The 12,910-nt window shown below is 45.4% G+C and overlaps 1 protein-coding gene across 1 annotated transcript in view; it reads right to left on the reverse strand.

Annotated features, from left to right (window-relative positions):
• The window catches only part of TGFBI (transforming growth factor beta induced), a 172,959-nt gene that overhangs the window by 95,954 nt on the left and 64,095 nt on the right, over nucleotides 1-12,910 (reverse strand). Inside the window, exons 4-5 of the mRNA XM_073571608.1 lie at nucleotides 3,356-3,513; nucleotides 3,049-3,213 (exon numbers count right to left, since the gene is read on the reverse strand). Coding sequence (XP_073427709.1) covers nucleotides 3,049-3,213; nucleotides 3,356-3,513 — 323 coding nt within the window. The remainder of the gene's footprint in view (nucleotides 1-3,048; nucleotides 3,214-3,355; nucleotides 3,514-12,910) is intronic.

The raw sequence follows: 12,910 nt of genomic DNA on the forward strand, positions 1-12,910 counted from the left end.
AACATAAAGATACCAAATGTTAATTTTTGGTGAAGAATCAACAACATATAACAAAATCTACAATGGAATGGTTCACAAATAAACGTATCCAGGTGTTAGAATGGCCAAGTCAAAGTCCAGACCTGAATCCAATCGAGAATCTGTGGAAAAAGCTGAAAACTGCTGTTCACAAAAGATCTCCATCAAACCTCACTGAGCTCGAGCTGTTTGCCAAGGAAGAATGGGCAAGAATTTCAGTCTCTCGATGTACAAAACTGATAGAGACATACCCCAAGCGACTTGCAGCTGTAATCGCAGCCAAAGGTGGCGCAACAAAATATTAAGTTAAGGGGGCTGAAGAATATTGCATGCCCAACATTTCAGTTTTTCAATTTCCACAAAAATTTAAAATAACAAATAAATTTCGTTCGAATTCACAATTGTGTCCCACTTGTTGTTGATTCTTCACCAAAAATTTACATTTGGTATCTTTATGTTTGAAGAATGATATGTGGGAAAAGGTTGAAAAGTTGCAGGGGGCTGAATACTTTCGCAAGGCATTGTGTATATATACACTGTATATATTATATATACATTATATATACACAATACTGTAATTTCTTATTCTTATTATTTATTTATTTTACTCATATAGCACCATTAACTCTACAGCACTTTACAGACATTGTCATCGCTGTCCCCATTGGACTCACAATCTAAATTCCTTTCAGTATGTCTTTGGAGTGTGGTAGGAGACCAGAACACCCAGAGGAAGTCCACGCAGACATGGAGAGAATACAAACTCCTTGAAATTTTAATGTCACCAATATGATTCAACTATAAGCAAAGTTTGTAAGTAATGTGTGCATTTTACATTGGGGTCTGTTCACACTGTGCTACTGCAGTGTGTCCGGTGGGATCTGAATAAATGTCCTATGGAGCCATAGACTGCAATGACAGGATAAAATACACTCCATATGTGATTTCTTTTTGTGAAAGTGACCAGCAGCCACAGTAAGTGGACTTTTTCAGAAGAAAAAATGCAAACTGAGACTTTAAGAGAAAAAAAATCAGAGGGTCAATTTCAGAACAAAAACTACAAACTGAATTGGTTTGAACTCTGGTTGTATCAATAAAGTCTATGGTCACATCGGGGATTTGTTTGAATCCTATTTTAAGGTGATTTAGGCAGAAATGCAGTGTGAACCATGCTTTAACTACTATTTTACAGTATGGAATAGTCTAGTGTACTATGCTATTCCAAACATACACCAGACAGACAGACACAGACCAGAAGACACTTTCTTTTTTTTTTTTTTTACATCCACAGCTAGTCAATTCTTTTAGGCTGTGTGCACACGCTGCGGATTAGGTGCAGATTCATCCGCGTGGATTTTGTAAAATCCGCAGGTAAATCTGCAGGTCAAAATACCTGCGGTTTTACCTGCGGATTGCTCTGCGGTTTTGCCTTGCTGTTTTTCATCTCCTCAATGGAGGAGATGGCAAACCGCAGGGGAATCCGCAGAAAGAATTGACATGTCAATTCTTTCTGCTGATTGAAAACCGCAGATAATCCGCGCGGAAAATTCCGCACCGTCTGCATTGCGGTTTTTGATTCCCATAGGGAATCATTGTACTGTACACCGCAGCAGAAACTGCTGCGGGTCCGCAGCGGCCAAAACCGCTGCGGAACCGCAGCAAAATCCGCAGCGTATGCACACACCCTTAATGTTTTTGAAGCAGTTTTTTCTCTATTCAAATGAAAGGGAAACAAAATGCAAGTGAAAAGGCTGCAAAAACAGAAAAAAACACATGAAAACTGTTTGTACGGTGAACAACATTTTTACTGCCAACAGTCTGGTTTTAAAGCAGAACAATCCACAGCCAAAATAGTGCATGCAAACATACACTAATGGGGTTTTCTGAGAATATAACAACATTTTTGCATGAAGTGATAAATCCCCTGCAATTCCAGCACCGATGCTCTGGTAGTCTCTTTAAGCCAGTTTCACACGTCCTGATATTTCCAGTACAGAAAAAACGGTACCGGAGATATCCGTGTCCTTGTGTCAATTTGTCACATTCGGGTGGCATCCATGTGCTATCCTTGTGTCTGTGTGTACCATCCGTGTGTGATCCTTGTGCTGTCTGTATGCTGTCCTTGTATTGAAACAATTTGTTTCAATGTTAACCCTATGACCTTTGAAAAGCACACAGATGGCACATGGATGGCACATGGATGCCATCCGGGTGCTGTACTTATTTACACGGACCCATTGACTTGTATGGGTCCGTGTGATCTGTGCTGTCGCTCAAAAACTGACATGTCAGCTGGTTTTGCACCCGGACACACGGTCCAGGAAAAACCGCTGACATGTACATAGACCCATTCATTTGAATGGGTCTGCGTGTGTCAGTGTCTCCAGCACGTGAGAAAACGGTCACCACACGTTGTCAAAAACAAACAATTAAGACATACATTTTTTAAAGCATTCTTACTTTCCAGACTTACCTAAAACTTTTCCACACTACACTAGGTCTGGAGAATCCAATCTAGTTCCCTACCTGAAGTCAATGGTTAGTTACCATCTCATCTGCAAATAGTAACTATAAAAATCTTATTATTCGCAGGACGCTTCACTGGAAAGCTAGCAAGAAATATTAGGATTGTAAAAATATGTAAGGAAATTGCTAAAATTGTCTGGGTTCATCAAACGTGGCTATTTTTTTATGTCTTGTCATGTTCTACTTCAGGCAGGACAGAAGAGCAAAGCTTCTAACATCCAGACACATCATTGTGAAAAGGAGGAGAAAAAAGGCTGATCTCTTGACATATCTATAGAAAGTACTGAATATACTTTTCAGTTTTACTTGCAATAAAGAAAAAACAATTCAAAGAAAAGTATATCAAGTGCTACAATACAGTTTTACATTGTTATGAATATTCTATATTGAATGAAATCTGGCTTTGGATGGGTTGTTGCAGCCTACAAGGTAAGTCTCACGTTCAGCGAGTGATAATAATGAGGTCTAAACTTAGTTTATGGTTTTTGTCATGACATCACTTACTCCATTTGGATAGTGGTGTATATGAATATCCAGGTCTTGGTACATTGATGGCACGGTAGTTCCATGCTTCATTTCATCTGTGAGAAGACGTCTGTCCACCATGTGATACCGTAATGCATTAAGAAGCTCAATGTTAACATTGCTCACTAAGGCATCTAATATTTCCTGCAAGACAAGGTTAGAAAGAAGTATGTCAGTTACAGCTGCAAAATCTACAGATGTTTTGTGTTATTTGACATTTTTATGCTCCCTTTTACTATACAATAATCATACTTCATCCTTCCTAGAGACAGACGTCTGTACTTACAGCTGGCAAAGCTGCCCAGGCTTCGTTGCTTGGTGCAAAAATGGTAAAACTTCCAGGGCCCTCAATTTCAGGTCTTAAGTTGGCTCTATCCGAATATAACTGCGTTGTAGCTGCTCCAACGATTCCGAGTGTTTCATAAATATTGGAAAGAGGTAGAGCTGCAGAACACATGAAGGTACTGATTAAAATAATATAACATTCAGGTACTTCTCACAAAATTAGAATATCATCAAAAAGTTAATTTATTTCAGCTCTTCAATATAAAAGGTGAAACTCATGTATTATATAGAGTTATTACAAACAGAGTGATCTATTTCAAAATCACTAAAAATCACTAGAGTTGACAAATCCCCGGGCCTTGATGGGATACACCCCCGAGTACTGCAGGAATTAAGTACAATCATTGATAGACACACCATGCTGTGTGTGACGGGGATCAGAGACCAGCCCCCCTGCTGGGTATCGCTGATCGTGCTCGATTGGCCTGGGACATTTTTTTATCGCTGGTCTCCCGCCGGCCAGCACGCATCGCTGCGTGTGGCAGCGAGAATCAGTGATCAGCGACGCTGGATGCTGGTTTCTAATGTAAACATCGGGTTTCCAGGAGCCGCGGCTCTTGGATACCCGCTGTTTACCTTGGAAACCGGCGTACACGCTGGTTTGCAAGGTAAACAGAGGGTATCTAGGAGCCACGCAGCTCTTAGATACCCGATGTTTACCTTAGAAACCAGCGTGTACACCAGTTTCCAAGGTAAACAGCGGGTATCCAAGAGCCGTGGCTCCTGGATACCCGATGTTTACATTAGAAACCAGCTTGCTCGCTGGTCCTGATCGCTGGAGGGGCTGTCTATGTGACAGATCACCAGCGATCAGCCTAATGATGTCCCAGCGATCCCATCCATGTCAGATCATTGGTGGGATCGCTGGGACATCGTTATGTGTAACGGGGCCTTAGGTGTTGGTGCCCAAATGTCTGGAGCTTTCCCTTGATTGCTAACTGCTTTTGTCCGCCTTGCACAAAAGACAGCAGAGGGCCCTAGCTCTGCTCCTCCTTGCCTTCATTAACACTTGGCCTCTAATTCTCTGGCCAAATGTCAAAGTTCTGTTCTTGTGGGGATCTGTGTATTTTTCCCAAGGGTGGGGGGGCCACTTCAGGAGTGGAGGGAGATCTCTGGACGGTATAAAGGGCCTTAATTAATAAATCCAAAATGGAGTCTCCCTCATCCCTCACACCCACCATAGTTTAGGACTGGTTTCTCACTGTTAATAAACTGGAAAAAATTGTGGATAATTTCCGCTCTGCTGTGCAAATTGAAGACTGGGCAGGTTTGTAGATTGAAAAACTTGGTGGTTTATTCACAATCTCATTTACAATTTCAACGTGTTTCGAAGTCAACCAGGACTTCTTTTATTTTAATAATATAAAAAATTGAATATTTTTATATAGAAATTTATATGAATTCAATAATGTGAGAAGTTGTATATACATCCACTGTTGCACAGCAGCATGGAAATTAATCATGATTTTTTCCAGTTTATTAACTACATTTTGGTCACCAGTTTGACCTATGGATCTGCAACGGCTGTTGATGATTTTACATGCTCTTGTGTATAATACATCAGGTGAGTGCAGTCTGATTGTAACCTCCAATACCTCCATCGGATAAGACCCTATTTGGCGCTTTTCTCTTCAACAGTGTTAAGTATTGGTTTCTCAGTGTGTAAGATGTAATCACTAGATTTGAGCGACTTTTGGTTTTTTAGGGTCGCGTTTCGTTTCGTGAAACCCGACTTTTCCAAAAGTCGGGTCGAGCAAGATCGTCCGATTATAGGGAAAAGTCGGGGTCGTCCCGAAACACGAAACCCAATGTAAGTCAATGGGGAATAAAAGTCGGCAGTGAGAGGAGGACAGGAAACACACCTACAGTGCCCATTTGAATGCCAAAAGCATCAATTCTTCTTTCTTAAGCTTGTCAACCTTAATTAACTTCATAATACAAGTTACGCACTGAAAAATGGGGGTTATTTGGCTACAAACTGTGGGGGGGAGGGCTGGCTCCAGGTTTTCATGTGCCCTGGGCGAAAGAGCACCCCTTTAACACATACCACAACTCATTATGCTCCGATACGGCAGAGAAATAGCGGTATAGTACAATGAAAAATACCTCACTTTTTACATCTCATGACGAGGCCCATCTATTTCTCCATACAGAATCATTGGTCCCATATAATGTTTGAAACAGTATATGATGAGCTCCACATAATGCTACAGTATATGTTGGTCCCCATGGATGAAGCTCCACTGTCTTATGGGCCCAAATAATGCTCCAAACATAATGGGCCCCATTTCTAATGCTCTAGTGTATAATGGGCCCTGTAAATGCTGCTCCAGTGTCTGATGTCCACCTTTGGAATGTTCCAGTGTATGGTGGGCCCCATCTATCATTCTCCAGAGTATAGTGCTCCCCAAAAATTGCTGTCCCAACATTGAAAACAATCAAATAAGTCTCCTCGCTAGGGAATCCCTGTACTTGTCTGGACAGGTGCTGTAGCTTGCTTAACAGCTCGCCAGCCGTTCTCACGCCCAGTATGGATTACACGTGATAGCACAAAGGTGAGAAAGGGTACCGTATCCCCAGATAACATGTATGGATAGCGTACACATTCAAAATATATGTCTCAGGAGGCAGGCTCAGATGGTGTTAGGCCCAGTATGGATTGCACGTGATTGCACAAAGGTTAGAAAGGGTACCGTATCCCCGGATAACATGTATGGATAGCGTACACATTCAAAATATATGTCTATACAGCATGAGGCAGGCTCAGATGGTGTTAGGCCCAGTATGGATTGCACGTGATTGGACAAAGGTTAGAAAGGGTACCGTATCCCCGGATAACATGTATGGATAGCGTACACATTCAAAATATATGTCTATACAGCATGAGGCAGGCTCAGACGGTGTTAGGCCCAGTATGGATTGCACGTGATTGCACAAAGGTTAGAAAGGGTACCGTATCCCTGGATAACATGTATGGATAGCGTACACATTCAAAATATATGTCTATACAGCATGAGGCAGGCTCAGACGGTGTTAGGCCCAGTATGGATTGCACGTGATTGCACAAAGGTTAGAAAGGGTACCGTATCCCTGGATAACATGTATGGATAGCATACACATTCAAAATATATGTCTCAGGAGGCAGGCTCAGACGGTGTTAGGCCCAGTATGGATTGCACGTGATTGCACAAAGGTTAGAAAGGGTACCGTATCCCCGGATAACATGTATGGATAGCGTACACATTCAAAATATATGTCTATACAGCATGAGGCAGGCTCAGACGGTGTTAGGCCCAGTATGGATTGCACGTGATTGCACAAAGGTTAGAAAGGGTACCGTATCCCTGGATAACATGTATGGATAGCGTACACATTCAAAATATATGTCTATACAGCATGAGGCAGGCTCAGACGGTGTTAGGCCCAGTATGGATTGCACGTGATTGCACAAAGGTTAGAAAGGGTACCGTATCCCTGGATAACATGTATGGATAGCGTACACATTCAAAATATATATCTCGGGAGGCAGGCTCAGACGGTGTTAGGCCCAGTATGGATCGCACGTGATTGCACAAAGGTTAGAAAGGGTACCGTATCCCTGGATAACAAGTATGGATAGCGTACACATTCAAAATATATGTCTCAGGAGGCAGGCTCAGACGGTGTTAGGCCCAGTATGGATTGCACGTGATTGCACAAAGGTTAGAAAGGGTACCGTATCCCTGGATAACATGTATGGATAGCGTACACATTCAAAATATATGTCTCAGGAGGCAGGCTCAGACGGTGTTAGGCCCAGTATGGATTGCACGTGATTGCACAAAGGTTAGAAAGGGTACCGTATCCCTGGATAACATGTATGGATAGCGTACACATTCAAAATATATGTCTATACAGCATGAGGCAGGCTCAGACGGTGTTAGGCCCAGTATGGATTGCACGTGATTGCACAAAGGTTAGAAAGGGTACCGTATCCCTGGATAATATGTATGGATAGCGTACACATTCAAAATATATGTCTCAGGAGGCAGGCTCAGACGGTGTCAGGCACAGTATGGATTTGACGGCCCAGACTACACAGCGGAGGAGCAGGGAGAGGTAAAGATTGCAAACGCTGGGGCCCTGCCCAAGCAAGGGGGGCCCACTCGTGGGCGTCGGTACTGGCACTTGGCCCCTCATAGTACAGCGGTGTGTCTGACGGCGGGTGTGCACCACCACCGTCAGAGACACTTGATTGCACTATGAGGGACCCTGTGCCAGTGCCCGCGCCCAAGAGTCAGCCTACCCACCTGTCCAGGGCAACGGCACTCGCATGGTGTCGTGCGGTAGGTGGTGACCCCGGCCATGGGGGGGGAGGCAGCACAATTAGGGAGTTTTAGAAAGTGGCATATGTTGATGTTGGACATTCAGCTGATGCAAAAGGCGAAATAGGTGAAGTACCAGGAAGAGGTGGACCAAAGCAAGCCATTTTTCTGTCACCCTATGTGTCATCAGGGGAAGGTGGGACAAAATCCTTGGAAACCCATCCTTGGAAACCCATGCATTTTAATGAAGGTTAGATCATCCACATTTTGGGTTGACAGACGGGTCCTTTTTTCTGTCAGGATTGATCCAGCTGCACTGAAGACTCTTTCCGATAGCACACTTGCAGCTGGGCAAGCGAGCTCCTGTAAGGCATATTGTGCCAATTCAGGCCAGGTGTCCAGTTTAGCAGCCCAATAGTCAAAGGGGAATGACCTGTGTGGGAGAACATCGATATGGGAGGAAAAGTAGTTTGTTACCATAGTTGACAACTGCTGTCTCCTGTCACTTTCCATCGATGCAGTATTACCAGTTGTGTGAGCGGTATTTGAAAAATCAGTCCACAACATTGTCATGAAACCCCTGTCTCCAACGCCACTTCTGCTGTGTGCACCACGAACACCTCTGCCAAGCTGCCCCCGGCCCATACGGCTCGTGTGAGAACCATCACCGCTGCTGTGTGCTGGGAATGCCTCAAGCAACCGATTTACCAGAGTTGCTTGTTTATTAGCCAATATTAGGTCAAGGTTCTCCTGTGGCATGATGTTTTGTAATTTGCCTTTATAGCGTGGATCCAGGATGCTGGCCAACCAGTAGTCGTCATCGTTCATCATTTTGGCAATGCGGGGGTCCCTTTTTAGGATCTGCAAGGCATAATCTGACATGTGGGCCAATGTTCCCGGTGTCAATGATGCACTGCGAGTGCTGGGTGGAGGAGCACTTTCTGGCAAATCCACATCCCTCCAGTCACGCACAAACCCTGTACCAGACCTTGCCACGCCAACATTTTCACTTGCCCCACGAGATGCATCCTCCTCCCCTAAGTAATCATCCCCATCATCCTCCTCCTCCTCCTCTTCTTCCTCCACCTCATCCAGGAGAGGTCCCTGAGCAGACAATGGCTGAATGTCATCAAGGATTCCCTCCTCCTCTTCCTCCTCATCAACATTGGCTGCAGAAGCCTGCTCCTTAAGGTGCGTCAAAGTTTGCATGAGCAGACGCATAAGTGGGATGCTCATGCTTAGGATGGCGTCGTCTGCGCTTACCAGCCGTGTGCATTCCTCAAAACACTGAAGGACTTTACAAAGGTCTTTCAGCTTCGACCACTGCACACCTGTTAACTCCATGTCTGCTCTCAAAGTGCCTGGCCGTGTATCCTCCCACAAATGCATTATGGCCTGCCTCTGCTCGCACAGCCGCTCCACCATGTGCAGGGTGGAGTTCCACCTTGTTGCAATGTCGATAATGAGGCGGTGGTTGGGAAGGTGGAGCAATCGCTGCAGCTTCTGCATACAAACGGAGTGTACAGGCGACCGGCGGATGTGCGCGCACAGTCTTCGCACCTTCTGGAGCAGGGCTGTTAACTCCGGATAATTTTTGAGGAAGCACTGCACCACCAGGTTCAAGGTGTGAGCCAAGCAAGGTATGTGGCTGAGTTTTGAAAGGGCTATGGCTGCCACAAAATTACGGCCGTTATCACTAACTACCTTGCCTGCCTCAAGATGTACACTGCCCAGCCATGACTCAGTTTGTCGCTTCAAGTACTCGGCCAGCACCTCGGCGGTGTGTCTGTCGCCCAAACACATCATCTGCAACACAGCCTGCTGACGCTTTCCACTAGCTGCTCGATAGGGGGACACATCATGTGCAACAGTGGCAGCTGCAGATGGAGTGCTCGTACGACTGCGCTCTGTGGACGAGCTTTCGCTTCTGGAGGAGGTGGAGGAGGAGGAGGGTCGAACGCCTACAGCCAACTGTTTCCTATACCGTGGGCTAGGCAGCACTGTATCACCACCGCTGTCCCCTGTGGACCCTGCATTCACCACATTAACCCAGTGCGCAGTGATGGACACGTAACGGCCCTGGCCATGCCGACTGGACCATGCATCAACTGATGCATCAACTTCCGCTCACTGACTGCTTGAGTGCATGGACAATGCGGTCTTTCACATGATGGTGGAGGGCTGGGATGGCTTTGCGAGAGAAGAAGTGGCGACTGGGTAGGTCATAGCGTGGTACTGCATAGGCCATGAGTTCGCGGAAAGCTGTGCTTTCCACCAACCGAAAGGGCATCATCTCAAACGAGATTAGTTTGGCAATGTGGGCGTTCAAACCCAGTGTACGCGGATGAGAGACTGAGTACTTTCTTGACCTACTCATAGTGTCTGGGAGGGTGAGCTGGACTTGAGAGCTGCATATGGTGGAAGTAGCGGTGGACAGGGCGGACTGAGAGAGGGTTGATGATGGTGATGGAGTTGGTGTTCTTTCTGATGGCCTAGAATCAGTCTTTCGTTGATATAACAGTGGGATTCCCTGACTGCTGTGGCCTTGCAACGACACCTCAACATTTGCTGCTGTGCTAACCGGTGGGCTTACAGTGGGGGAAACAATGTAGCGTTGCTGACTACCTTCGTTGTGATCAGTTTCACATGTGGCACTTGAGGTTTGGTGTTGTGTCCACGCTTGCAAGTGCATGCTGGTTAAATGTCTAAGCATGCAACTGGTATTCAAATTTTTCAGATTTTTCCCTCGGCTAAAGGTCTTTGCACACTTCTTACAGATAACCTTGGCCTGATCATGAGGATTTTGTTCAAAAAAGTGCCACACTGCACTCTTCCTACTTTGGCAGACATTTTGCGGCCTAGCACGCTGTGATCTTTTGACCGTCTGGACAAGCTGTCCAGCAACTCTTTTGATGTTTGGAACCTGTCTTTGGAGTGCTCCGGGCCTGCCAGATAACAGCTGTTGCGATGTCGATGTCTGCTGTGGATGCTCCTCATCTGAGCTATTGGAAGCAGCACCCTCTTCCCCCAATGGATGCCAATCTGGGTCAACAACTGGGTCATCCATCACCTCCTCTTCTATGTCATGTGCACCTTCCTCTGTGTCACCGTGTATGGTGGTATAGTGTGCGGGAAGGGGCACCTGAGTCTCATCAGGGTCAGAATCTGGCTCTGTACACTGCGAAGACAATGTAGTGCTCTGAGTGAATGTACCAGCAGAATCATCCATCAGCGGCTGTGCATCAGTGCACTCCATGTCAGATTCATCTTGGCCTGGGTAATTCACCATTTCACTTGATAATCCAGGCATGGTATGTTAAAACAGCTCCATGGAGTAATCAGTAGTATGGCCTGCGTCATCCTTCAATCTTGGTTGGGGTGAAGGACACAAGGAAAGGTGTGGTTCATGAACATGAGCCTCCAATGACGACTCAGTGCTTTTACTTTTTACAACTGAAGAAGAGGAGGCGATAGAGCTGGAGGCTGAGTCAGCAATGTAAGACAAAACTTTTTCCTGATGCTCTGGCTTTAAAAGCGGTTTGCCAACTCCTAGAAAACTAAGCATTCGAGGCCTTATGTAGCCAGACGATGACGCAGGCTCAACACCTCCTGCATTCGGTCCTATTTTGCTCTTGCCACTACCATCAGATCCACCACCAACACCATCATTACCAGCTGCCAACCCCCGCCCAATTCCACGGCCTCTTCCACCAGCCTTCCTCATTTTTGGTAGAAATGTAGACAAAATCCAACAAACTATATAGTATGTAAAACAAGGTGTCTATAGGACAGGGGAGATTTTGAATTTCTGCACACACTTTTGGACACTGGACACTTTTGGATTGTGTGAGGCCCACTGATATCTGAGCGCTATGTGACAGGCTCGATGGCACAGCTGTGACCTAAGTGACTAGAGAATAAGTGAGATTTTGAATCTCTGCACACACTTTTGGACACTGGACACTTTTGGATTGTGTGAGGCCCAATGAATATCTGAGCGCTATGTGACAAGCTCGATGGCACAGCTGTGACCTAAGTGACTAGAGGATAAGTGAGAGTTTGAATCTCTGCACACACTTTTGGACACTGGACACTTTTGGATTGTGTGAGGCCCAATGAATATCTGAGCGCTATGTGACAAGCTCGATGGCACAGCTGTGACCTAAGTGACTAGAGGATAAGTGAGAGTTTGAATCTCTGCACACACTTTTGGACACTGGACACTTTTGGATTGTGTGAGGCCCAATGAATATCTGAGCGCTATGTGACAAGCTCGATGGCACAGCTGTGACCTAAGTGACTAGAGGATAAGTGAGAGTTTGAATCTCTGCACACACTTTTGGACACTGGACACTTTTGGATTGTGTGAGGCCCAATGAATATCTGAGCGCTATGTGACAAGCTCGATGGCACAGCTGTGACCTAAGTGACTAGAGAATAAGTGAGATTTTGAATCTCTGCACACACTTTTGGACACTGGACACTTTTGGATTGTGTGAGGCCCAATGAATATCTGAGCGCTATGTGACAGGCTCGATGGCACAGCTGTGACCTAAGTGACTAGAGAATAAGTGAGATTTTGAATCTCTGCACACACTTTTGGACACTGGACACTTTTGGATTGTGTGAGGCCCAATGAATATCTGAGCGCTATGTGACAAGCTCGATGGCACAGCTGTGACCTAAGTGACTAGAGGATAAGTGAGAGTTTGAATCTTTGCACACACTTTTGGACACTGGACACTTTTGGATTGTGTGAGGCCCAATGAATATCTGAGCGCTATGTGACAAGCTCGATGGCACAGCTGTGACCTAAGTGACTAGAGAATAAGTGAGATTTTGAATCTCTGCACACACTTTTGGACACTGGACACTTTTGGATTGTGTGAGGCCCAATGAATATCTGAGCGCTATGTGACAAGCTTGATGGCACAGCTGTGACCTAAGTGACTAGAGGATAAGTGAGAGTTTGAATCTCTGCACACACTTTTGGACACTGGACACTTTTGGATTGTGTGAGGCCCAATGAATATCTGAGCGCTATGTGACAAGCTCAATGGCACAGCTGTGACCTAAGTGACTAGAGGATAAGTGAGAGTTTGAATCTCTGCACACACTTTTGGACACTGGACACTTTTGGATTGTGTGAGGCCCAATGAATATCTGAGCGCTATGTGACAAGCTCGATGGCA

Source organism: Dendrobates tinctorius, unplaced genomic scaffold (assembly GCF_039654945.1).
Source record: "Dendrobates tinctorius isolate UK_male_01 unplaced genomic scaffold, ASM3965494v1 ptg000001l, whole genome shotgun sequence".
Lineage (NCBI taxonomy): Eukaryota > Metazoa > Chordata > Amphibia > Anura > Dendrobatidae > Dendrobates > Dendrobates tinctorius.